The sequence below is a fragment of the Drosophila albomicans genome, chromosome 3 (assembly GCF_009650485.2).
Source record: "Drosophila albomicans strain 15112-1751.03 chromosome 3, ASM965048v2, whole genome shotgun sequence".
NCBI lineage: Eukaryota > Metazoa > Arthropoda > Insecta > Diptera > Drosophilidae > Drosophila > Drosophila albomicans.
The window spans coordinates 24899487-24926477 of NC_047629.2; the positions used below are offsets into that span (position 1 = coordinate 24899487).

The following is a 26991-nucleotide window of genomic DNA, read 5'->3' on the forward strand; positions in this document are numbered from 1 at the left end:
CCGTCCCCGACATACACCCAAGATCACGGCCAAGTTTGATTTGAGTATTAACGGAGCACATACAGGCACATACGCCTGAAAACCAAGAATACACTGGATGAGTAGTGCATAGTACAACAACAGTACCACAATCCACAATGCAACAACAATAAGTTCATTTATATTATATCAATCTTTCCTCATTGCTGCTATGATTGCCGAGAGCGACACGAATTGCATCGTCTGTGTCTTCTAGTTATTTTTGTATTAAATTTGTACATAAAATTAATAATTCGGATGGAAAATTGTTGAGGCATACTCGTGGATACGACAAAAATGAAAGAATTCTAATTTTGGTACATTTATATTAATTATCTGTATATTTTCTCATATAGTATTATAACATTATCAACACAACATTATCATCGTCACTCATCTTCGTCATGGTACCACGACCGTAAGAAAAACGACATCTGAGTAAGTTAACTTAAACAAGTAGAAGTTACAAAAGGTAACTTTAATGACACAAATGATTATATAAATGTGCCTAATTGTTAATCAAATGAAATTATCCCGAGTACGTCTCAGACTTGAATTAAATTTGTAAATATTGGTAATCATATCCCATATGTATGTAACAACGAAGTATCCTGAATACCTTTATAATTAAAAATTCACATGAAGTGATTAATGAAATAATGTTTTGCTAATTTTGCTTAATATGGTCTGTCGAGTAAACGAAGGGAAGATGTCGAATATATAAAAAAACTTAAATATAATTTAAAGTAGGGGTAACTTATAAAAAAATCGGAAGTTACCATGGTCGGGAGGGTAGAGATGAGGAACTTAACATCTAGATTCCTCTACTAGGTAATTTCTTAGAAGAAAACTCCACTAAAGCGTGTGTCGGCGCGAAAACTCTTTTTATTGTTCTTTTTGATTCCTATAAAGCTTTCTTTTTTGTATATTCCGTCTGCGTATTAACTATTTGCATGTGTTAGCGTAGCCGCAAGTGATCGAGTGAGGAAGAACCCCGACCAATCCGACGAGCTAGAACCGAGCATAGCAAGAATACGCAATCTACCAAGCTCGATCACGGACAATCAGTGCCTCCTAAAGCCTGATAAGGTTTTGGTACACTACACATAGTAAAATTGGCGCCCAAACGTGGGGCCCGAGCAAGAAAAACACAAATATCCCACATTCACTCGTCTATTCCATCCAAAATTCAAATAGCTTAATTATAATAGGACTGGATTTTTGAGGTTCATATGGAAGTGTTTTAGAATCTGGTTTAGGAATATGCGATGTTAGTTACTACTCAGTAGCTTATCGACCAAAACAGATCTAGAGACTTCTGGTGCACATTCTTTAATCTTCCACTATTATAAAGCTTTGCGTTCACTCATGATAGTATATTCTTGGATGATATTTCAATAGTAGTACTCTAGAATCACACTTTGGATCCAACGATGGCACTTAGTTCTTCGGGGTGCACGACCAAGACGATCTAGTGGTGAACTTACTGATTTGGAATTCAAGAAAGACTATAATGTATTTAAATAAAAACGATCGTCATGATAAGGATTACATAATTCAGTTTATATCAGATTATGTCCATCATGATTAATTATATCACAAACTTAAAATAGCCTTTAGTTACAATAAGGGGATTGCCTTCTTAACGAATTACGCCTAGTTAATTATATTCGTACAGATTCCATTACGTTGAAAGACAGACCTAATGTTTATATGATTTTGATAAATTTGTATTCAAAATGCCACTCGAACGCAGCACCGATAATATTCAAGCGACTTTGCGAGATCAAAGCCCATTTTGTGGTATTTGCAATGAGGTTTTAGTAGATACAGAACTTGTAGCTAAGACTCCTTGTAACCATAAGTTTCATGCAAATTGTATTCGTGAAGCCATAAGAGAAAAAACGGCTTGTCCAACTTGTAGTACAAATTGTACTCTCACTGTTTTGAGTTATTCAAATAACAACTTATCAGTAGAACTAAATGCAGCAGCTTCGTTACCAGCAAGTGCAAACGAATCTGAAGTAGCTAATGATAACTTGCAAAGGCAATCTAAAGCTAAGAATTATAGAGGTAGAGGCCGAGCAACTACTACTTATTCAGGTATGACTACCAGATCATCTACAAGACGGTTGATAGAGCCAATGTCTCAAGTAGAAATAGCTAACTATATCCAAGCAAGTATGGCAGTTCAACAGGCACAAATGATGGAAGAATTGACATCTTTTATATCCAAAAAACTAGAAGTTAATGAACATTTATCTTCAGTTCAGTCCAGTATACCACCGCAACAAGACTCTTACTCTAGTCAAGTCAGAAACAATAGTCAGCAGTCAATACAAATCAGGGTAGAAACAACGTACCCAGATCTGAATCTTATTCTAGTATACCTCCAGAAAAGGTATCGAATATTATTCAAAATTGGAGAATTAAGTTTGACGGGTCAAAACAATGTATACATATGGACGAATTTATCTATCGAGTTCGATCTCTTACAGATCAAAATCTTAATAGAGATTATAAAGTTTTGTGTGATCATCTACATTTATTGTTTAATGGCAAAGCAAGTGACTGGTATTGGAAGTTCCATCGTAACCATGACAACTTCACTTGGGAAACCTTTTGTAAAGAGTTTCGTGAAAGATTCGACGAAGGTGAAACAGATTTAGATTTGATGGATAAGATTAGGAAAAGACATCAAGGGGTAAATGAACCTTTTGACGACTTTCAATTTGCAATTGAGGATCTAGCAGATAGACTACAAAGGAGTTTGTCCGAAGACCAGATAGTCGATATATTGATCCGCAATTCTCAACCCAGTCTACACCATGAACTATTGCATTTAAAAATTTCTAAAAGATCTCAGTTACGCGAGGCCGTACGGAAGCATGAACTATTCTATTCTGATGTAAAGTCTTTTAAGCCTCGAACACTTCGTTCGTACGTAAATGAGATAGCTTATAATGATGAAAGTGAGTTACAGTCAAGAGACTCTGAAATATTAGGAGAAGAAATATTAGCATTCCAGAAGAAATCTTCTGCACCAATTTGTTGGAATTGTGACAAATCTGGTCACAGGTTCGACGATTGCTTAGAGCAGCGTAACATATTCTGTTATGGATGTGGCGCTAAGGAGACTTTTAAGCCACGTTGCCAGAAATGTAATCCATCGGGAAACCGAACTGCGGACGTGTCCAAGAATCCCAAGTAAGCACGTCCGATATTGAGAATAAACTTGAATCGCAATCAACACAAACGAAAAGAGACATTGATTCAAATGACATTACTCTCTCGACTAAAAAAAATATTTAGTAATAATTCTTTTGTTCCCTACCATATAAGATTAGAGAATTATAGGAAAACTCGTGAAAGAATTTTCGCAAGCTTAGATTTTATTAAGCTTAATCATAAACCTAAACGGTCAACTAAACGTTTAAGACTATATTGGAAAACCATTCGAGCTAATCGTAAGAAAATAATTTCATCCATTATTTTGAGTTCGGATGAACGACTTTATTCTGAAGTAACCATTGAAGGTAAACCATATTTAGCTTTACTAGATTCCGGAGCGACAATAAGTTGCGTAGGTGGAACAGCAGCAGTAGAATTATTAGCAAATAACAAATCCAAAAAGTGTTCAGGAGCCATTCTAACGGCTAATGGAACTAAAAGTAACGTGGTTGGAAAACTTATAGCTGAAGTGAGATATCGTGAGAAATCTGATAATTTGGAATTGTTTATCATTCCTGATTTAAAACAGAATGTTTATCTGGGAATAGATTTCTGGAAGAAATTTGGATTGATTGATAAAATAAGAGCTCCAACTGAGATATGTGAACTTGATGTTGGGTCGTCTGATGCTCAAGATGAACAACCAAAATTTCATAAATTATCTGTAGAAGAAGAAAAACGTCTTCAGGCCATGATTGAAATGTTTCCGTCATTTACAAAAGAGGGTCTGGGACGCACTAGTCTAATTAAACACTCAATAGAGGTAGAAGGAACTAGGCCTATCAAGCAACGGCATTGGCCGGTCTCACCAGCTATTGAAAAATTAATGTTTGCAGAAGTTGATAACATGCTAGCTTTAGATGTTATCGAAGTCTCCAACAGTCCGTGGAGCAGTAACTGTGTATTAGTAAAGAAAGGAGACAAGTGTAGACTATGTCTTGATTCGCGGGAGATAAATAAAGTAACAAGGCGAGATGCTTATCCACTACCACATATAGACGGCATACTAAGTAGATTGCCGCCAGCTAGTTTCATTACGGGATTGGATATGAAGCATGCTTACTGGCAAATTCCACTCGATGAGCCGTCACGGCAATACACCGCTTTTACCATTCCAAATCGTCCTCTCTATCAATATAAAATGATGCCATTCGGGTTGTGTAATGCAGCTCAAACACTTTGTCGACTTATGGATCAAGTTATACCTTCACATCTCCGAACTAGAGTTTTTGTATATCTAGATGACTTACTTATCTTATCGGATGATTTTGATTCGCATCTTATTCTACTAGAAGAAATAGCGTTATGTTTACGTAAAGCTAATCTTACTATCAATGTGGGTAAATCAAAATTTTGTATGCGCGAAATTAAGTATCTTGGGTTTATCATAGGACAAGGCAGGATAATGACAGATCCAGATAAAATTAATTCTATCACAGATTTTCCCATTCCATCCTCTATAAAACAGTTGCGTCGATTTTTGGGTCTAACTGGATGGTATCGACGATTTGTCGAAAATTATGCCACCATTAGTTTTCCACTGACTGAGTTGTTGAAAGGGAAGAAAACGATTAGTTGGAATGAAGATGCCAACAAAGCTTTTATTGCACTCAAGAATTGTCTAACAGGAGCACCAATATTAATAACACCTGATTTTTCAAAAAAGTTTATTTTGTTGTGTGACGCTAGTTCATACGGAATTGGTTGTGTTTTAGCACAAGAACGAGATGGGATCGAGCTACCAATAGCCTTCATGTCCGAAAAACTATCAAAAGCCCAGCGTAACTATTCCGTAACCGAGCTGGAGTGTCTTGCCGTTTTGAAAGGAATAAAGAAGTTTCGTTCTTATATTGAGGGACAAGATTTTCTTGTAATCACAGACCATGCATCTTTGCAGTGGCTGATGAGGCAGAAGGATTTATCCGGAAGACTGGCTCGTTGGTCAATGAAGTTACAAGCTTTTTCTTTCTCCATTATACACAGACGAGGTTCTGAGAACGTGGTTGCCGACGCTCTTTCACGTCGCAATGAACCAGCTGTAGAGGAATTCGATATCGTTAATCCAATAGTGAATTTACAAGCAGATCAGTTTAAATCTGTTGAATACTTGAACTTGATCGAGAAAATCCAGCTGAATCGAGCTAAACTACCTGACCTTAAAGTTATAGACGGATATGTGTATAAACGAACAGATTTTAACAAAGGCAGTGAGTATAAAAACGACCATGTATGGAAATTATGGGTTCCCGCAGGACTTGTTCAGGAAGTTTTATATCAAGCTCATGATGCACCAGGCTCAGCACATTGTGGCATGGCAAAAACAGTAGAGAAATTAAAACGATATTTATTTTGGCCACGAATGGTTAGCCAAATACGGAATTATATATCAAAGTGTAATGTGTGTCACAGCACAAAAGCTCCTAATGTAGTACTAAGACCGCCTATGGGGAAACCTATGACATCGGACCGGCCATTCCAGAAATTATATCTTGATTTGTTAGGTCCATATCCCCGAACAAAGTCCGGAAACATAGGATTGTTAGTCCTAGTAGACCACCATACCAAATTTCATTTTCTTTCTCCACTTAAGAAGTTTACGGCTCCCAGAATTTGTAGTTATCTTGAGAATAATATATTTTACACATTTGGAGTTCCAGAAGTCATCTTAACAGATAACGGGTCACAATTTAAGTCTAGTTTATTCGAAGCATTCCTAACCAAGTTTGGTATAACACATCGTTGTACAGCCATCTATTCGCCTCAGGCTAACGCAAGCGAGCGATTGAATCGGTCAGTTTTAGCAGCCATTCGTGCTTATATTGGCAATGATCATACTAATTGGGATGCAAAACTAAGTGCCATTAGCGGAGCGCTAAGAGCCACCATGCATCGAAGCACTGGTTACTCACCATATTTCTTAGCTTTCGGTCAAAATATGATCTTAAATGGAAAAGACTATACTCTGCTTCGTAATTTGGATCTTTTATGTGATGACGTTGCAATCCGTTCACCTGATGCTTTACAATTGGCTCGACAAGACGCGAAAAATAAAATAAGTCAAGTTCATGAAGAGAATGCCAATAGATACAACTTAAGAAGCAGAAATGTTCAACTAAATACTGGTGACGTAGTTTTTGCCAGGAATTTCACTCAAAGTAATGCTGGAAAAAGATTTAGTTCAAAGTTGGCACCTCTATTTATTCAGGCAAAAGTTATCAAGAAACGAAGTTCTTATTATTATGAGTTAGCAGATCTAAATGGGAAAAAACTTGGTACATTTCATTTAAAAGATATACGAATTAAGAAATCACAATAGTAAGGCGATATCGATAATGTCTCTTCGGTTATACCCTGTGCCATTATCTGGGGTGGGGGTGTGTAGTGAGCGGAAAAAAATATATTGTAATAAAAGAAGTTCCAAATTTCCCAACTTTTTTTTTGCTGTTCTAAATATTGACGCACCCTAACTTAGTCATCTCACTATCTGCATTTGCTTATCACTGTCTTCGCAAAAGCTCTTGCAAAAGCTCGGCTTACCATGCGGTGCAGTGCAGTACAGTCGAAAGTGAAGCGAGCTTAGCATTAGAGAAAAAGCAATTAGACAAAGCAGACGTATTTATTGTCTGTCGGCCACCGAATTTTTTAATCCCACGTGAATCTGCAAATTATATAATCTGGCAGTGGAAAAATACCAGATCGACCCCAAGGGAGAATATATGTGAGGATAGACGTCTATATATATAAATAAATACATAAATAGAGCAGTGATAAATTTGATAATTAATACAGGTATGAAGTGGAAATGATTGTAAGTGTAGTTTCTAAACATATCTCTCCAATAAAGGCATAGAATCCCCAGAAATTCGGCTCATCGAGCTCGGCACTGGCGGATGGTAGCCTCTGTGGGCCACTAATGGTCCATTCAACCTCTATTACAACTATAGAGCGCCGTGTGGCCTAGTGAACAACTATATATTGGGTGCACAAATTTGGTCGGAGATCACAACCAGATTGGCTGCCCAACGGAGCACCAAAAGATTCTGATTCTGACCGTCCCCGACATACACCCAAGATCACGGCCAAGTTTGATTTGAGTATTAACGGAGCACATACAGGCACATACGCCTGAAAACCAAGAATACACTGGATGAGTAGTGCATAGTACAACAACAGTACCACAATCCACAATGCAACAACAATAAGTTCATTTATATTATATCAATCTTTCCTCATTGCTGCTATGATTGCCGAGAGCGACACGAATTGCATCGTCTGTGTCTTCTAGTTATTTTTGTATTAAATTTGTACATAAAATTAATAATTCGGATGGAAAATTGTTGAGGCATACTCGTGGATACGACAAAAAAATGAAAGAATTCTAATTTTGGTACATTTATATTAATTATCTGTATATTTTCTCATATAGTATTATAACATTATCAACACAACATTATCATCGTCACTCATCTTCGTCATGGTACCACGACCGTAAGAAAAACGACATCTGAGTAAGTTAACTTAAACAAGTAGAAGTTACAAAAGGTAACTTTAATGACACAAATGATTATATAAATGTGCCTAATTGTTAATCAAATGAAATTATCCCGAGTACGTCTCAGACTTGAATTAAATTTGTAAATATTGGTAATCATATCCCATATGTATGTAACAACGAAGTATCCTGAATACCTTTATAATTAAAAATTCACATGAAGTGATTAATGAAATAATGTTTTGCTAATTTTGCTTAATATGGTCTGTCGAGTAAACGAAGGGAAGATGTCGAATATAAAAAAAAAACTTAAATATAATTTAAAGTAGGGGTAACTTATAAAAAAATCGGAAGTTACCATGGTCGGGAGGGTAGAGATGAGGAACTTAACATCTAGATTCCTCTACTAGGTAATTTCTTAGAAGAAAACTCCACTAAAGCGTGTGTCGGCGCGAAAACTCTTTTTATTGTTCTTTTTGATTCCTATAAAGCTTTCTTTTTGTATATTCCGTCTGCGTATTAACTATTTGCATGTGTTAGCGTAGCCGCAAGTGATCGAGTGAGGAAGAACCCCGACCAATCCGACGAGCTAGAACCGAGCATAGCAAGAATACGCAATCTACCAAGCTCGATCACGGACAATCAGTGCCTCCTAAAGCCTGATAAGGTTTTGGTACACTACAAAGAAAGAATAACTTATAAAGTATTAAAGCGTAGACATTTGTTGTTCTCTTCTATAAAGCCATAGATAAACTTAAACGTCATCCTCTTAACCTTTTCTTAGTCCCCCTGCAGTATGGTAGTAATTTTTTACCAATTTTTAAAACTTTATAATTATTTTTTCAAATATGTACTATATATATTATAAAAGATAAGTAAAATCAAAATATCATAAATACAGAACCATTTATTAATATCACTTAGCAAAAAGCATGTCAGAAACATACAAATATTTATTAAAATTAATTTCTTTATTAATATAATTATTCAATTTATATCATTTCAATGCCCAAATGAGCGGGATTAACAAATTAAATGAAATCACGCTTTCAATGGCATTGTCAGCGGTGCAAGAACTTTGTGTGCCAGGTGTCAGTAGATTTCATTGAGTTAATTAGTACAGGAGCTGAGAACTTTTGCGGATGTGTGCGTGTGTGTGAAATAGAAAATACGAGAATGCCTTAAGCCTGATTTTATCTAACCAAGCGAGTGAAATTTGCGAAATTTCCCGCATGTCGCATAACTCATAGGGCTCAGGTTATTAGCGTAATGCAGCCGCGATTGTCGCAAAAGCAGCAAACGGAAGCAGCCAAGGAAGGAGAATGAGTTGGACCTTAAGGAGCAGAAGCAAGAGCGAAGAGTAGAGCCACAGAGATTGCCATGTGCATAAACCGCAAACGTGTGCAGCATATAACGCTGACAAATGGCTCAGTGGTTGCCCCTGGTGAACTAGTGGCAACTAGCTAGACTGTCTGGTTTAGCATTTGCATTTGAAATTTATAAGCAGCCATAACTACGAGAGTCCTTCGTCCTTTCGGTCTGTCTGTCTATTCCCATCTTCTGCATTTCACCGCAACCCATTCCCAGACTCAGCAGCCAGTTGCACATTTGCAAACGAAAATTGTCATTATTCCGAGCGCTTAAGTAAAATGCACCACGAGCCAGAAAAGTGTTTCACATTTTTTCCTACGTATACGCAATGTGGCACAAGCAGAGAGGTAAGTTAATAAGAAATAAAAAAAGGGGGTATTTAGCATAACTCTGGATTAAGTTAAGCGCAGAGCAACAAACTGAGTCCGAAGTTAAGGTATGTGATTTAAATAGATTCAGTTCAGAAAGCAAATCTATTGCGTAAGATAAAGAACTGAATCTCTGACAGGCTTATAAAATATTTAGCACTTATGTAGTTATGCTCGTAACTGGCAAAAAGGCACCAGCTGGGGTTCTAGAACACAGCGCACATACACTTCATCATAATAATACGAGAAGCTATCAAGTTGTTTATCAAAGCCAAATGTGCATAACCAATAAATTTGATTTAAGTGTGCAAATAAAAGTGCAAACATAAATATCTTTATGATCCAATTTCAAATTGGCGCATAATTTATGTTTGCAGATGACACTACAAAATTGTCAAGAGGATAAGCGAACAACAACAAGAACAAATATCATAAGCAGTAGCAGAAATAACATGAAATGAAGAGTATTTTCTTTTTACCCTTCAACATTACTTTTCCCCTTTTCGACTTTTGCACAAGTATATGAAGATGACGTTTAAAAGTTAAGTGGAAAAATTTTTTTTTTGCTCGCGAACATTGCGAAAGTTTTCACGAACAGACAATTGACATTCATTTTGGCGCGGAATGTCGCCATTTCTAATATGTCAAAGAGTGGGCGCAATGTCGTTAATGTGCGATAAAAAAGCACAATAAAATGCACGAACGATAACGAGTCACCAACAGAAGAGGAAGGAAGCTGCTCCAAAGGCAAGAGGAAGGAGAATATAAAAACTTTTAGTGTGCATGCAAAATCGTTTTGTCAAATTTATACTTTAACTGCTTTTGACCAGCAGTGAAAAAATCTACTTAAATTATGAAACTAACTCTTTCACAAGCAAATTTCAAGTCTATTTAATGACTGAAATAAATGAAGGATACAACTTTGTCAGCATGATAAACACAGACTTATTTTCCTTTTCACAAATATTTTTGCCTGTCTTTTACAATTGTCGCAAATTACTTAGGAAATTTCAATTCACTACTATTTGAAAATGATACAAAAGTTTTGCAATATCAATTTCGAATTTTGCTAAATTAAACAAAGGCAACTTATTTTCATTTAGTCGCAAATAATAATGAAATTGCTTTTTATGCAAAATTGATGAGCTGAAAATGTTCCAAGCCAAGCATCTCGATTTTCTATATAGCATTCAAAAGCATTTCATATAAATATTTATGCAAAATAAATGAATATAGACCGCCAACCGCACACACACACACTCACACACACATACACACAATTTGCATATGTATGCATAGAAAAAATGTCAAGTTCGGGTAGGAGCTCATAAAAATGGTGCTAGAGGAGTAAGCACCTAGCTCCTATTACGGCGTCTCATAGCATAAAATGACACGTTTTAACACTTGCACACACAACACACACACACACACACTATACACACACATTTACCGAGAGGAAAAACCATAACATAGAGAGAAGTTGGCGCTTGGAGCTGGAACTGAAACTAGATTCGTGCATGCGGCTTTTGTGTGCAGCGTTTTGGGGCACACAGAGATGACAGAGCAGACGCTGCTGTGGGACTCTGCTGCATCCACATCCACAGCATCCGAGCAGCAGTTCAGAAGTCAGTAGAGAGAAAGAGCAGAGTGTCCATGAACCATAAACCGCATTTTTACGTGCATCGGCTACGGTGTCGCAGCACAATAAAAGTGCAGCCAACATTAAACACTTTTTAAATTTCGGAACATGGCTTTAAGGCAAAATATCTTGGTTTAACAATCTTCATACGTTTTTCTTTTCTTGTTTCTGCTCTATCTAACGAAACTGTCAATTTCGTGAAGAAGACAAACAAGCAATTATTTTGCAATATCTTTGGAATTAACAAACCAGTTTCCTGTCCCACATCCTTGCCACAGAGACAAGGGTAAAACAGAAACAGCAACCGAAAGAGAGGCAAAGAAGCGAAACGTTATCGATGTAACCAGAGTGTCAGTTCTGTGGCCAAGCGATAGCCAAGCGAAAAGCAAATGTAAAACAGAGAGGAAATGCTGAAAAATGCCTGAGAAAAAATCAACGAAGATGACAGCAGATAGTAGCAACAAATCCCGAGGTTGGCTATTAGGGTTGCTGATAGGAGAACATGTAGTTAAAGGTAGACTACTGATCGGATTATAATTCGAAGGACATGTCCATATGTGCATACTAATGTGAAAGAGCTTTGCTTGCTTTTCTGTAGACGTCGCTATTTTTAGCCAATTACTGCATATTCGAATACATAATAGCTACACGGCAACTAGTTGCATACTTAATTTAAGGTTTAAGGTTTAAGTTTATGACGATAATTAACTTGATCTATTTTTAAATGGATTAAGCTAAATTTAAGATATACAAACATATATTTTATCTCATTAGAAAAATTCATGTAGTAAAACTCAAAGTAACTACTCAAATATGCTTACGTATACTTAATTTAAGTAGTATCTACACATATACCCATTTTAAAAAAAATTCCACCAAAAGTAGTTAAAATATATTTTCTCACTATCAAAATAACTTGTCAATAAAATATATTATGTCATTCTATTCTTAGGAAATAAATATAAAGTAAAACAAATATTCTTACGTATACTTAATTTATGGCCGGTTTTCCTGTTTAATTAAATTAAAATAATTTTAACGGTCAAAATAGCGTTCTAATAATATATATTCTCATTCAATTCTTTAAAAAAATAATTATATAGTCAAACTTCACAAATACACATGCGTACGCTTAATTTATAGCAGTTTTTCGTATTTCGTTAAAATTAAATTTTACAAACTAGAATTAAAATATTATACATTTTCCAACTGTCAAAATAGCTTGCTAATAAAACACATTTTCTCATTCTATCTCATGCTTTATCCCTTATTTTCACAGCTCTTACTCACGTCGACCCCAAATTGTGCATATAAAATCTTTCAAAGTACACGCAATCCCTTTCGCTAGCTACTCAGAAGAAATTAAGCCTATTAAGTGCTACCCTTATCATATTCCCCTTGCCGTATTCAACCTTTTTTATTGATACATTCCCGCTGGCGCCGCCCTCGCTCTGCTCCGTGACTAGCAAGCGTTGAAAATCTGCCCAATTCGCTGCTTTGATTACGAACTGTTGTTGTTGGTCAGAAGCTGTTTCCACTCCTCGCCTCCGACTGGTATTAAACCAGGCAGCCGTCTAAGCCACAAACTGCCAAAAAACCAACAAGAAAAACTACTGAGCTGGTCAACATTTAGCTAACTATTTTTCTTTTTTTACCTACAACCGGACCGACACAGTTGTGTTACCTTTTGCTTTTTGCGAGTCGCTTTTAAATTAAGCAATTTGAAATGTAGCCCGCAGCCAACTTCCCTATCTTCCTCTGTCTCTCTCTCTCTCCCTCTCTCTCTCTCTGTCTTTCGCCCCCGCTTGAGACCGCAAAACGTTGGGCCACAACTTGTGTGGAGTGTCACGGTTGTAATCGCTGTTGTTGTGCTTGTAAGTTGGACAACAGCAACCAGTAAACCAGCAACCAGCAACAGCTCCAGCAGTAAAGATAGCAGCCACCATACGATGTTTAAGAACTATGAAGAAGTCGATGGCCACTGCATCGTTTCTAGTCCTTCGTCCTTTCTCACTTTTTTTGTTTTGCTATATATTTGATTGCCCATGTTGCTCGTTGGCCATTTGCTTTACGGTTAGCCAAGGCGAGTGCTGGTCAGTCTACGGCAGAGCCATTTTAATTTCACTTTACGGTTTTCAAACACAAAATCCTTTTGCCACGACACACGCACACATACGTATACACAACGGTAGTCAACCAGGTGTAACCAGAGTCGTTTTTTATCGCCTTTGTCTGTTTGTTAGAGACGGGGTTTTGTTTGGGTTCTGGCTGGGCTATTAAAAAGCAAAATTCGAAATTAAATAGTGTTGCACTTTAAGAGAAGAGAAGCAGAGTGTGATGATATAAAATGTGGGCAAGGCTCATTTGTAAGCAGTTGAATGGAAATGAATTAGCTGCAAAAAAGAAAAGTGGGAAATGAAGACTGAAAGACGTTGCCAAGCAAAGCAGAAAAAAAGCTAAAGACGACAAAGGAAAGCGAGTACAACAAAGTATAATTTCTTTAAAGAATTTAAGCAATGATTTCCGACTTAGCATAAAATTAGCTAAATTTGTAAGTAGAGTAAAATACCAATTTTATGAACACTTTACTTGTTACTTTTGACATTTGCAGAAACTGCTTTAATAACTTAATAGCTTTCCGATTCTATTTGATTGCTCGTCAGCTCGTTAGTCATAAAATCGACGTTTTTATGAGCTGCTGAATAGGCAATCACATAAGCCCATTGAAAAGCACACATCAAGTGGGCGTAAGAGCAACAAACAATAAGCATAAGCCAACGTACTATACAAAAAAAAAAAAAAAAAAAAATGCCGAGACACGAAAGAAAACGCCAGACGAAAAACTCCAGCACGTGGATGGGCAGAAAGCGTGGTATAAAAATAAATAAATAAACTTTGGCACAATCTCAATTGTGGGTGACAATATTGTTTTTAATGATTTTCATGGCATTTACAGACAAACAACGGCACAGCAGCAGCCGAATGGGTGAGAGAGTGAGAGCGAGAGGAATAAAGTCCTGGAATCTTGTTATAAAATCTTTTGGCGAACGAATTGAATTCGTTTTTCGACTGAAAGGCAGGAACAAAAAGAAGAATGGAATAAGAAGGGCAGCATGAAAGAAATGCCGAAAGCATATGCGTGTTTGTGTAAGCGAATATTGCTGAGTGGAAGACAACAACAACATGGGGCATGGGACATGGAAAGTGTGGGGCAACAATGCAGCAGCAGCATACTCGTACAGAGCATGCAAAGGATGTGCTCAAGCACGACTCAACAACAATACAGAACACAAACAGAAAAGCCAAAACCAAGAGAGTAGAGTGGAGTAGGGAGAGAAGAGAACGGAGGGATGACCCATAAACTAAATGGCTGGCAAGTGTACAATGCAATTTATAATCAAGTTAAGAGCTCTTTGTTAATACTGCAAACGTGGGATATCTTAATGCATCTGCTAATTAAAATCGCTACTAACGAGCCACGAAACTCTATCGAGTTCTATGCTCAACTTGGAGGCAGTTCATGCAGCCAAATTGAATGCAAATTCTTTAATTTGAGCAATGTAAGACGCCAACTGAATTTATTTACATTCACAACTGAATTAACGCGCTCGATAACTACGCTTCATCATCAACCACAAAAAAAAAAAAAAAAAACAATCTACGAGTAAATAAAAACTACGAGCCAACAAAAAAATACAATAAAACTGGAACTAACCCAAAAGCTGGCTAGTGAGCAATATAAGTTCAGTCAAAGTTGCGTTAAGAAATCAAAGTAACTTTCTTGGCTTTGCTTTTTGCCACACGCTTCTTTTTCTTCTTCTTCTTCTGGTCAGTTTTATTCACCCCAGTTTCTAGTCCTTCTTTTTTCTTCATCAACCGCTTTTCACTTATTGGAAACTTTTAGCTGGCTATACTATGCTGTAACTTACCGCCTTCTAACCAGGCCAAATTTATTTACAATACTCTGCAAAACTATAAAATAGATCGAAAGGTTTAAGGAAATTTCGTAAAAACTATGTGAGAAAAATATTTCTAAAACCTGAACTGATCTGTATAATATTTATTATTCATATTTTTTAATTTACTTTGATACCTATAAACTACTATATACTTCCAAATAAAAACTACAAGCTTTTATTATTTTCCTTCTAGTTATATTCTTTTTGACATTTCCTTCTCATTGCTTGGTTCTACTTTAATTGCATTTTTATTTTATTTTCTGCTTTTTAATTGCTTTGGATTTCTGCCATATTTTTCTCTCTCTCTCTCTTAATATAATCTTGGTCATTTTATTTTGCGGAAAGGAAACAGAAATGACAACCTATTACTTAATATCTAATGATGTTTCCTTCCTTTTCATAATTGGTTTACATTGCATTTGTTGTTTGATTTTTATTCTCTCTTTGCTTCCATCAATTGGATGTCGAGAGAGCATTTTAAGTTCTTCCTTTTGCATAGTTTTTCACTTGGTATTTGTGTTAGAAGTTAGCCAAAGGACAATGGCCAAATCATGCGTGTTATTTATACCTTTTGCCAAGGCAAACAACAAGAAGTGTTGTGATAAGTTTTGTAAGCCGGAAGATCAAGTCAAGTTGCACTAGAAACTCAGCTGGGCCAACTTCCCTGCACTAGGTTAATTAAAAAACTTTTTTTGACTTTCCTTTTTATTATTAAATTTCTCAGTGCCTCGAACTAATTTATGACACATGGCACAAACTAGTACAAACTTACAGTAGTTGAACTCTTAAACAACAACAAAAAGAGATACTACGCTTTCATCCAGGCGGGTGTCGCATCCAATGCTCGACTAGAAACCCGACTCATTTCTCTATCTTCCTGGGTGGTATGCCATTCATCTGATTGATAGAATTTAAAGCCATTCCTCCTTGCCAGCTCATAGGCAGCTATGGGTCCTCTGGAGCCGAAGTCATAGGGCAAAGGGTCTGGACGTTCTACATCAATGTAGGCCAAAACAGGCGAGAAAATGCGCCAAATTTCGCATTGTTCATCGGTGCGCATAAATAGCATTTGATTGCCAGCAAAAATATCGAGTAGAAGACTCTGATAATTGCCCAAAACTGAGCCACGTTCACGTGTCATAAGATTAAGCTGCGCCTCACGTAAACAAAGTTGTTCCTCTCCTGGCTTTTTCATCATCATGCGCATGAAGAGTTCCTCCTTGGGCGACAATCGCAGCACCAGCTCATTCGGTAAGCTCTTGATGCCCTCACTGCGATCACAATCCATGGGCTTATACTGCACTCTGATCTCTGTTTTGCTCTCATTCAGTGCTTTGCCCACTCGCAGTATGAATGGAACTCCGGTCCAGCGTTTGCTCTTAATGTGCAGCACTGCCATGGCAAAAGTGGGCGTCACGCTGTTCTTGGGTATATACGAGTGTTGGGTGTAGCCCACCTTGACGGGATCCGTTTCCATGCCATTATTGCAATACTGTCCCAGCACAAGATCGCTCATATCGAGTGTGAGTATTTGCTTGAGCACCTTCAACTTTTCGTCCCGCATATCCTCAACATAATTGGAGTACGGCTGCTCAATGGTCAGCATGGCAAGCAATTGCATCATATCATTGGTCATTACATCCCTGATAATGCCAAATTGATTGAAATAATCAGCACGCGATTGCACAGGCTTATCACACTTCACACTTATCATGACAGCTGCAATGTGCTTGTTGCTCCACGTCTCGGACCAAATCCAATTTGTGAAACGCAGCACAAAGAAATTTTGTATAACTCGCTTGCTCAAATAATGATCAATCATATAAATCTGTGACTCCTTAAAGATTTGTGTGAGCTGCGTTTGATATGGCTTAAAAGTCAGCTCATTTCTGGCGAAAGGTTTCTCGACAATCACACGATTCCAGCCCGTCATTGACAAACACTTGCGACTTATATTCAAAGTCACATGATCAAACACAACCGGAGGAGTTGCCAAATAAAAGATGCGATTAGCCAGCGTCATATTGTGCTTCGTTTCCTGACGCACCATCGATTCCCTGAGCTCCACATAATCCTGTGGATTGTCATAAGATCCGCAACAACAATGCACATTCGACCAGAAGCTATTGTACTTGACAGGATCGCGCTCTCGATCTAATCTCATGTATGGCACACATTTAATGCGAAACTTCGCCAGTTCAAGTTGACTTCGGCAGAAGGTGAAAATTTTGGTGCCTTGCGGTAAAAGATTGTCGCGATAGAGTTGCCAAAGTGCCGGAAAGATTTTGCTCAGCGCCAGGCGACCAGATGCGCCAAAAACCACAAAGGAGTAGGCGCTCTCATTGGTCTCATCAACTGGTAGCATTTCTACTGAAAAATTTCTATTGCAAGTCCAAATTTTGGGTTTCAGTAATCGAAAAATTTAAAAGCAATTTCCATCTGCTGGCTATTTACATTACAATTGTTTGGAGTGACAAGAAAATCAAAGCAAAGTAAATCAGACATTAACAAGTAAGAAAGTTACAGTCGAGTGTGCTCGACTGTGAGATACCCGCTACCCATTTTTAATAAAGGAAAAATATTGCGGTATTATTTTCAAAATATACCGAAAATACTAAAAATACTGAAAATATACCAAATAAAGTGGCGGAAGTGGGCGTGGCAAAAATTTGAAACAAACTTGATCTGCGTGCAAACATAACAAATGCTGTCGAATAAGAATTATAGCTCTATCTCTTATAGTCTCTGAGATCCAGTGTTTCATACGGACGGACGGACAGACACACAGACACACAGACGGACATGGCTAGATCGTCTCGGCTATTGACGCTGATCAAGAATATATATACTTTATAGGGTCGGAGATGCCTTCTTCTACCTGTTACATACGTTTCCTGTCGGCACAAAGTTATAATACCCTTCTACCCTATGGGTAGCGGGTATAAAAATGGGACTCTATCATAAGTCTTTTCCAAAATATGATAGACTTATAAGAACTTTTAATAATATTAAGTTAGTAGATTAAGAAATGCTTATTTATAAAGATAATTTTTATTCATATTTTATATATATTTTTTTAAGACTTTCTTAAATCGTAGATCAATTAAATAAATATCCAAAATATTATATAATCATATCAAAAATTCCAGATAGTTATAGATGTAGTTTAATTATAGAATAATCTAATCATAAGAGTTCAACAAAGAAGTTACCAAAAAAAAAGTTTAAGACTTTTTTAAATTCAATAAACTTATATGCTAGACTGCAAGTAAAACTTTAAATTCTTAATATATTAAAATTAATTATTATTTTCTTTTCAGATGTGAAAGGTTTTAAGTGAAATTTATTTTCACTTATTAAAGCACAAAAATTTAAAACTTCACTTAATTTTTATTTTTCTTCAATTATTTAAAGGAAACTAATATCGATCACATTCCAATCTGCACCTTAAGCTATTTTTCATTTGCTTTATCAAACCAAAAACGTTTCCTTTGCACTGTATAATTTCATTTTGCCGTCAAGTGGCTCTAGAAAAGAGATATTAAAGACACATCAATTGTTCATTTTTCAGCTCTTTAAGCTACAATGTTTGCCAGTAGGTCAACCTCTGCTCTTTTCATTTATTTTATTATTTTTTTTTTTTGTTAGCCATTTGTTTTGGTGCTATGCTGGAAAAGAGCAAATAGCAGGGACGAACCCAGAGGCAAGCTTTCAAGGATATGGCGCTGCAGGCGGCGCGGAAATAAGCAGACAAACAGTTGGACACAGGAGTAGGGATTTGAACAAAGTTGCACAGTTGCAAAGTAGATATCAAAAGTAAAAATAGAGAGGGTCAGACAAAGGGCCAAGCCGGATGCGAGGGGATGAGTTGGAAAAGCAAAAGCAAAGCTGCCATTTTCCACATAAACACATAGGAGATTTCCACAGCTGTTGTTGCTGTTGCTCCTTCAATTGCTGCTGTTGCTGCTACTGCTGTAGACTGCAGACGGCAATTCAAATTCAATCATTACAAATGCCCTAAGCTCCTATTCAAGTGCATTGGCAACCCCACAAGGTCGATAATGACGATGATTATGATGATTGCGATGATGATGATGACGATGATGACTCTGCAGCATTGCCATTTTCTTTGTGCACATGTTGTGAGTGCAGCTAATAGCTCCAGCTCCGCCTCTATCTCCGCCTCTGTCCAAGCCCTCTTTTGCTGCAACGCCTGCTCCGCCACATGATGAGCATGTGGCCACCACATTTTCTGTCTATGGCAATTTGTGCTCAATCATTGTAGGCTGGCATTGTAACACCTAAGTGCATCCGCATCCTGCCTGCGTCTGTGTGTATTCATTGTCCTGCCACATGACAGCAGAGCACTTGCTCTTTGGCGCCTCTCGTGATTTGCAGTGATAATTAAATTTCCCTTTGAGCCTGTGACTACTGTCCACAAAATGCAATATGCCAAAATAAAAAGCACAATGTGTGTGATGTAGTCTAATGTATACTTATCAAGGACCATTAAAGCTAGAATGTTATCAAAAAGTTATTGAACCTTGTAAATTGATTTTTCAATTTATAAAATTTAATTTTCAAGCATCAGGGCAACAGTAGAAAGTTTGCTTTAAATGTTCGGCAATCGATAATGAAATGAAAATGCTAAACATTTGCTGTGTGTAAATATCCCAGGTATTGGGTTATAATAGACTAACTTTCCTGTGCGGCGGACGGAAAAAGTTTTTGAAAAGGTTTTAGGCTAAAAATAGATCGATAAGTGAACAGTGAGAACTTCAACAAGAGGATTTGACAGCTTAGTCGACCTGGCGACCCTTTCCTTACATTAACTGTTGCTGCAAAATAACATAGAAAAATCAACAACAATAGCTAAAAGATGCTGGAATACGTGCCACACGCAGCAAATCTCGTCTAATTCAGTGGCGTGTGTTTTTTTCTGCTCTTGAAACGTGCCCGTCAAACTCTCTGTATACAAATAATAGGCAAGCTCAACACGTTGCCTACAGCAAGGAGACAATAGAAGCAGGAGACAAAAGAGTAAGACCAACGGGTCTGTAGCCTGCCACTAATTGGCTCAGTTTTGATATACCCTGCATTCATTAAAATCTGAAATGGGTCTCTCACTTCAATAAGCAGAAAACAAAGAAACTAAATTGAAAGTTATTTACAGGGTATCCCTCAGTCGTTAGTTTCCCACTCTTGATTTTTTTTTTGACTCACGCGAAATGCTTAAAATCACATTACGTGGCATTTAACAAATGCGCTGACAGTTAAGCATTACTATGGGGACACGTGGCGTATGCTTGATATTTGTGTTTGCCATCAGCAGCGAAATTGTTAGATCGTGTTCCAAGGTACTTACAGACTGCTAATTGAGGCTTACGACTACGACTGCCCCACAGCATTTACATAAAGTTTGTTCAGCCAACAAACAGAATGGAAGTGGAAATTGACGTAAAGATTAATTGAACATTTGATAGAGAATTGAGCTAATAGAGATTACAATGTATGTGTAATAAATTGTGGTTAATAAATTGATAGAGTAAACAATGAACACACAATGAAAAAAGACAATGTTGAGCACTAATGGTAACAATAACAAATGCCACTTTTCTTTGCGTCATATTCATTGGATAACGGATTGACAAACAAGCGGCCATTACAAGAAAAAGCAACTACATTTTTCACAAGAAAAACACACTACTAAAATACATATATGCTAAGAGTTGTACTTTGTTAAAGCCTATTTCGAATAGTATGCGAACGCATATAAATCTAGCATGAATAAAGTCTTGAATTGACTTGCTGTAACTTAAAGTCCATTTATTATGCGCTCTCTCGCTGAAACGCTGTAAGCAAACTCTCGCTCGTCGCCTCTCGTCCTTCAAACTCATTTAAATGAACTAACAAAAAGCAAAGTATCTGCGCCAATACACGCACAAAGATAAAGTGGCCATTGGCCTTTGGCTTGGCTTTAGCCTTAGATATGAGCCCAATGCCATTTGTTTTCGGGACTGGGCCACAAAAACTTTGCTCGCCGCGCCCGAAAGTAGGCAACATACAGAAATTTAAGCACATGCATAAATCACAGAGTCTCGTCCTTTAGTGTCTTTGTGTGTGTGTGATATTGTGTTTAGCTGTGCGTCTTAAGAGTGAAATGTGAAATGTGCACAAATATTAAATGTAAATTGAAATAGTAGCAAAAGGTTTAAAGCAAGTCAAAGTAAATGCTTGAGCCACGTGTTTATTTCATACAGTGTGATGTGTGACAGTTTTGGCAAATTGAAAATGCAATGAACAAAGCCACAGAAGCACTTTTCCTCTCATTGTGTGGCACTTAAATGCTGCCAGAGCACACATATAGAAATAAAGAAAGAAAGAGGGAGAGAGAGAGACAGAAAGAGATAGACAGTGGAAAACACAAAACTCAGCAGCACTATGGGCAAAGTGGCCATTTAAGGAGTTATTTAATATACAAGACTTTACGTTACGATTATATAAATATAAGAGGATGCCAGTAGGAAATTAAGATTTAAAAAAAAGAATAATTTGTAGATTTTAGTAGTAGAAATATTACACAAGACCAGAAAAATAAAAAATATAAATGTTGTTATGAAAGGTATTAATAAATTACATTTGCAAGGCTTCATTTTTAAGTGCAGTAAGTTAATTTGGAATCTACTTGGTGCTTAGTTCAATAATATGAGTTTATATGATATAGTTCTATTTTAGTTTTTCTTTACTTTGTGTTTTGTTTTATTTATTGTTTTATTTATTAAATCAAGTAAAATAAAATCTAACTTGAAAATTGATTTAAAACGAATCTAACAAAGATTAATCTTAAGATGTTTGTAACAATATTAAACAAAATGGAATTAATAACACAACAAAGACTTTTTTCATTTATAAATTAAGAATTTTTTCTAGATTTACACTAATTTCTAATCTAAAGATATTTTAGAATTATAATCTAGATTTAGAATTTATCGGCAGACATTTTTTTCATTGCAAATTCACAACATTTGGAATTTATGCCATAGTGCACAGTCGGGGGCAGGCCATTAAGATCATAATTGCCAAAAGACTTGCACATGATGCAAGAAAGGAGAAGGAAGAAAGCACACACGCTTATACACACACTAACGCTTACACACGCCCAAACCTCACAATCGCACTCACACATTCATACATGCGGTTATTAGAAAAGGCACAGATTGAATAACGAGCAGGACACTAAGACAACCAGATAAAGAAGACGATGAAGATGAAGATGACGATGGAGAGGAACAGAGGAGCGTGGAAAGTGGAGAGTGGAGAAGTCGTAGAAGTGCCAGCTGTTTCGCTTGCTTGCACTTTATTGTGGTTTATTTGTTTTCATTTACTTGGCTCGCTGCTTCACATAAAATTTAATTAAATTGTTTTATTGCATACGAGCAAATGGAATATCTGGCCGTCAGCCAGTCAGTCTCTCAGTTGTTCAGCCTGCCACAACTCCAAAGTAAACGTTGACAACACAACAAGCAAGAACAACATATAAAATACACGGAGTTTGGGTATAATTAAAAGAAGCAAGGCGCGATAGACTTTACCGCATTTTTCTGGCACAAATCTTTTATTAGCTTTTGCTTTGCAGCATTTTTTCACTTGAAATCCTCCGCCGTAAGCACATTTTTTTTATACCGCAATAAAAGTCAAGGAATTCTTAAAAAGCTCATCAGAAAAGCGGCGACTAACATGCACTTCCAGCCAGCGCAAACATTGGATATTAAAATAAAAAAATTTCAAAATTTATATGTTTGCAAGAAACAGCAAATTATTAAACAAAGTTTGATGTGCAAAGCAATTGTGTATTTGCCATAACAAACTTTGCTTTTAAATCCCAATTGTTGAAGTTTCTATAATGCGATTAAAGTCTTTGTATCGTGGTCCCTAGCAAATACGGCAGAGCATTAAATTGAATGCGAACAGTAGACTTTTCATAGGAATGCCGAGTAGTGGAAATAATCGTCCTCAAGTTTACAGTTCACAGCACTTCGACAGCCACATGGATGGCTATCTAAATAGCTTGGTAGGAAAAAACAATATGAAGGGTATATGAATGTTGCCAGTGATTCCTTTTGAACTCGTACTCGTTCCTCGATTCTCGTTTTCCCTCAAATTGATTGAGTAGGGCATTTAAGACTCACTCACTATTGAAAGGCAATTTCATACTTGTCCCAATACGTGTGTGTTCACGTGCCAGCAAAAAATAAAAGAGAAGAAAACACTCAGAGACCAATGTTGAAATATTGCGTATACGCCTCTTTAAGCAAAAGCTTCTAAAAGGTAAAAGCTGTTAAATGATGCAAAGCAAATTGTGTATAAACCCAAAGCCTTTAATAAACATCAAAATTTAAACTCGACCAATGAAATTCATTATCATTAGACTTAGCCAAAGTGTACATAATGTTCGAGTCAGGCTCATTACAATTTTGCTCCCGCTCCCAACTGCATCTTGTTAGTTAATTAATTCCTTAAATAATTCATGAACAAACTGAAACTGTAAGCCATTGTGGCAGGGCAGTAACAATATTCTGCCACTTGTTACCACAGACACGGGCACAATTGACAATGACCCCTAAGATTGTTTAGTAATTCTTACGTTACCTAACGTTTCGTGCGTCAAACTGACCTTTGTTGAGTGTGTGTTTAATGTTATTAAAGCCCCCTTAAATATGCAGCTTAATCGGCAAGTTATTATAGCCAAACCAGATGACTGAACCTTTTGTAAGGAAAGGAGCACAAAAAAAGAGTGTGCGAGCTTACCACCAACTAATTGGCAGCTGGCCAACAATTGACAACTGCTGATGACAGAGACTAATGATGAGTTGGGTAAGGGTTTTGCTTCAGTTGACGCAGCCAACGAAGTCAAGCAGCAAATTTTGAACAATATGTTATATCTACATGAATGGAACTCATCAAAATATACCTTCAGAAATCATTTCCATATACATTTTACTCATGACTTCAATGTATAGTAGTCTGTATTATTACTTTATTATGCATATCGGTAGTTAAATAAAGCTTTTGTATGTTAAAGCCGAGCACAAAAATGTGTTTTGTCATCCCTGCCATGGTGTTTGTATATTGGCAAAAACGCATTGTAGAAAAAGGCACACAGCAACAAAAAAAAAAAAATAAAAGTAAAAATACAAATACGAAAAAAAAGAAGGGAAAGCAAAATACTTTGGCATATCTACATATTTCTGGTTCAATGCATCAGCAGAACATACAAACAAATGGAACAGCGAACAGACCAACAGATTATGCATTGCAAAACACCAGCGACGTCGACGCCGCAGTCAACGTAGCTGTCTCTCTGAGAGCGTTGAAGGAATCCAGAGGCAACGGGCAACTGGCAGCAAAACCAGCAGAAGCAGAGCATGCCAAAGATGCCAATTCATTTGTGCCATAAAGCACAGTCCCCACTACAACTACATTCATATTGTGTTCCACATTTACATACACATACATATGTATGTGCATTCAGTGTGTATCAATGTGTTTACATGTATGCTCAACTATCGATCTGTCTGTGGCAACATTGTAATTTGCAGCACTTTTCATTTGCTCATACCAATCGCGAACTTCAATAATCGCATTCTGTGCTAAAACGTGCAAATAAATACGGAAGCTAGAAAACTACTTCAAAATGTATTGAAGTTAAAAGCATAGCTTGAAGAATTTCATAAACAAATTTAAGAGTAGTAATAATGACACATTTCAGAAATGTGCAATATAGAATAAAATGTGGGAAGAATTAAAAAATAAATCTAGCTTGCTCAAATTGAAAGAAAAACACTTTATTTTAATACTTTTTATTTTAATAAACGTCACTTTAAGAATATCGAATACAAATAAATATAAAAGCTAGAAAACCACCTCAAATTTTAAGAAAATTAAATGTATTTTGTCAGCTAAAAAATTTTAATAAATATTGCAATTCAAATTAAAAATAAAAATACTTCTCCACAGTATGGCAAAATGTTATTAAAGGCACTTTAAAAGTGACGAATTTAAACAGAATTTTTTGTACAGATAGTTATAATTTTATTTTCTTTATAAAAGCCAAAATCAATGTGATGATACTTTTGGGAACACACAACACATAAAAATGCTTCAAAAGAATATATATGTATGTATCAATGTTTCTCTTTTCGGCGCCATTGAACTGTTAATAACAAATGGTAGATTGAAAATTGTAACCCAAATGTATTACGCCCCAAATTCCAGTTATTCTTTATTCGGTTTTCATTTTTTTGTTGAGGATTTTTAGTTAGGGCAATTTGAAAGCAATTTCGGTTACTTTGTGGTGTTTGTAGTCTTTTCATTTTCATGTTCATGTTCTTTTTGCATTTGTATCTCAATCTCTGGCAGAGCAAAAAGAAACGAAATATGTAAATTTTTATTACCCAAAACAGATACATTTTAATATCTTTTATGTTTTCATATATATTCCTTTTTTCTTTGGCATAGTGAGTATAATAATTTGGAGCGACAGCAGCAGCTGGTCAGTCTGAGCTTTGGGCCATTAGATGAAAATAATGACCTACATATGAATCACACTTAGGGCTCTGGCCAAGTTATGAGTCCAACTGTCAGTTGCTAAAACTAAAACGTGTCTTTATGAAGAAAAACTGCTGCCTGCCTTACATGATGTTGTCTACATGTTGTGGTTACCCCAGTTTTTCAGATCTGCTCTCAGACTTCAGTCTAACTGTTTATTTGTTTTTGTACCGTCGAAAGTTTTACACTCTCATTGTGTTGTCGTTGTCCGTCATTTTGGTTGAAGTACTGTCTGTGTGTTGTTATGTGACAATGTTTGTGTGTTGCAGGAAGGATAATTTGCTGTGACATGCAACTATTAAAACTTTAATTGGCGCCAGCCAGGAACAACACAAAAAACCGGATAAACTTTGTTTCAAATTCTATGAGTGAACTTCCCACTATCATTACGCATTATGGCGACCTTCACATAAGTAACTTTTTTACTTTTAAATTAAGTTTTTTTTTGTAGTAGTCGCCTTACATAAAATAAATACATTTTAAAAACGACCTTTCTTTAATTTTTTAAATGAACTTTCATTTGTAGTAGGGCATATCCCAAATCCAAAACAAGTTGACTTCTTCACAATTGGATTGCAATCACAATTCTTTATCTTGCATAACTCATTACCTTTTTTGGGGCGGATATAATGTCACATATCAAATGTATATCGCATGGCGAGACAAACAAATGTCATACCACATGTTAGAACTCGACCTCAAACTCATATCGACCCATTTGCCATTCGAATTTCCCCAAAAAATATTCATTCAGACAAGAGCAGAGATAATTGTGTGCTGCACCATCAGGCAAAGCCGACAACTCAGTTTTCGTCCGAAATGCCATCATGCCAAGCAACTCCAATGAATGCCTAATGTGTTTATGATTTGTCATTGCCGTTACGCATTGTACGAATACTACTGCTGCTGCTGCTTTTTATTTTGATGACATGCAAAGCAATTTGTTAGCCCAACACTGACTCGACTACTACAACTACAACTACTACTACTACTGCAAGAATTTGCCACATTAAAAAAATAATTGAGACCAAAAGTAGAAGCAGGCACAGATGCGGGTAATGAGAGTTTACAACAATGAATCAACAGTTTGGCATTGGCAGAGAGCCAATCAACACAAAGAGAGAGAGTGAGAGAGAGAGCAAGCGAAGAAGAGAGAGCGCGTGCACTGCTTTACCGACGCCGACGAAAGAGCTCGTTGCTTCGTATTGCCACTCGGCAAACAGTTTGTATTGTCGTCGGCAAACACATTGAAGTTTAAGGACGGCAACAGCAACTGCTGTTGTTCAGTTTTGCTTTCAACGTCGA

General features: G+C 36.7%; 1 protein-coding gene across 1 annotated transcript; it reads right to left on the bottom strand.

Annotated features, from left to right (window-relative positions):
* Positions 1-15772: 15772 nt before the first annotated feature.
* Positions 15773-17549, bottom strand: LOC117571043 (glucose-6-phosphate 1-dehydrogenase). Its single transcript, XM_034253010.2, has one exon. The coding sequence runs from the start codon at positions 17441-17443 to the stop codon at positions 15887-15889; it is 1557 nt and encodes a 518-aa protein (XP_034108901.1). The 5' UTR covers positions 17444-17549; the 3' UTR covers positions 15773-15886.
* Between the last annotated feature and the right edge of the window lie 9442 nt (positions 17550-26991).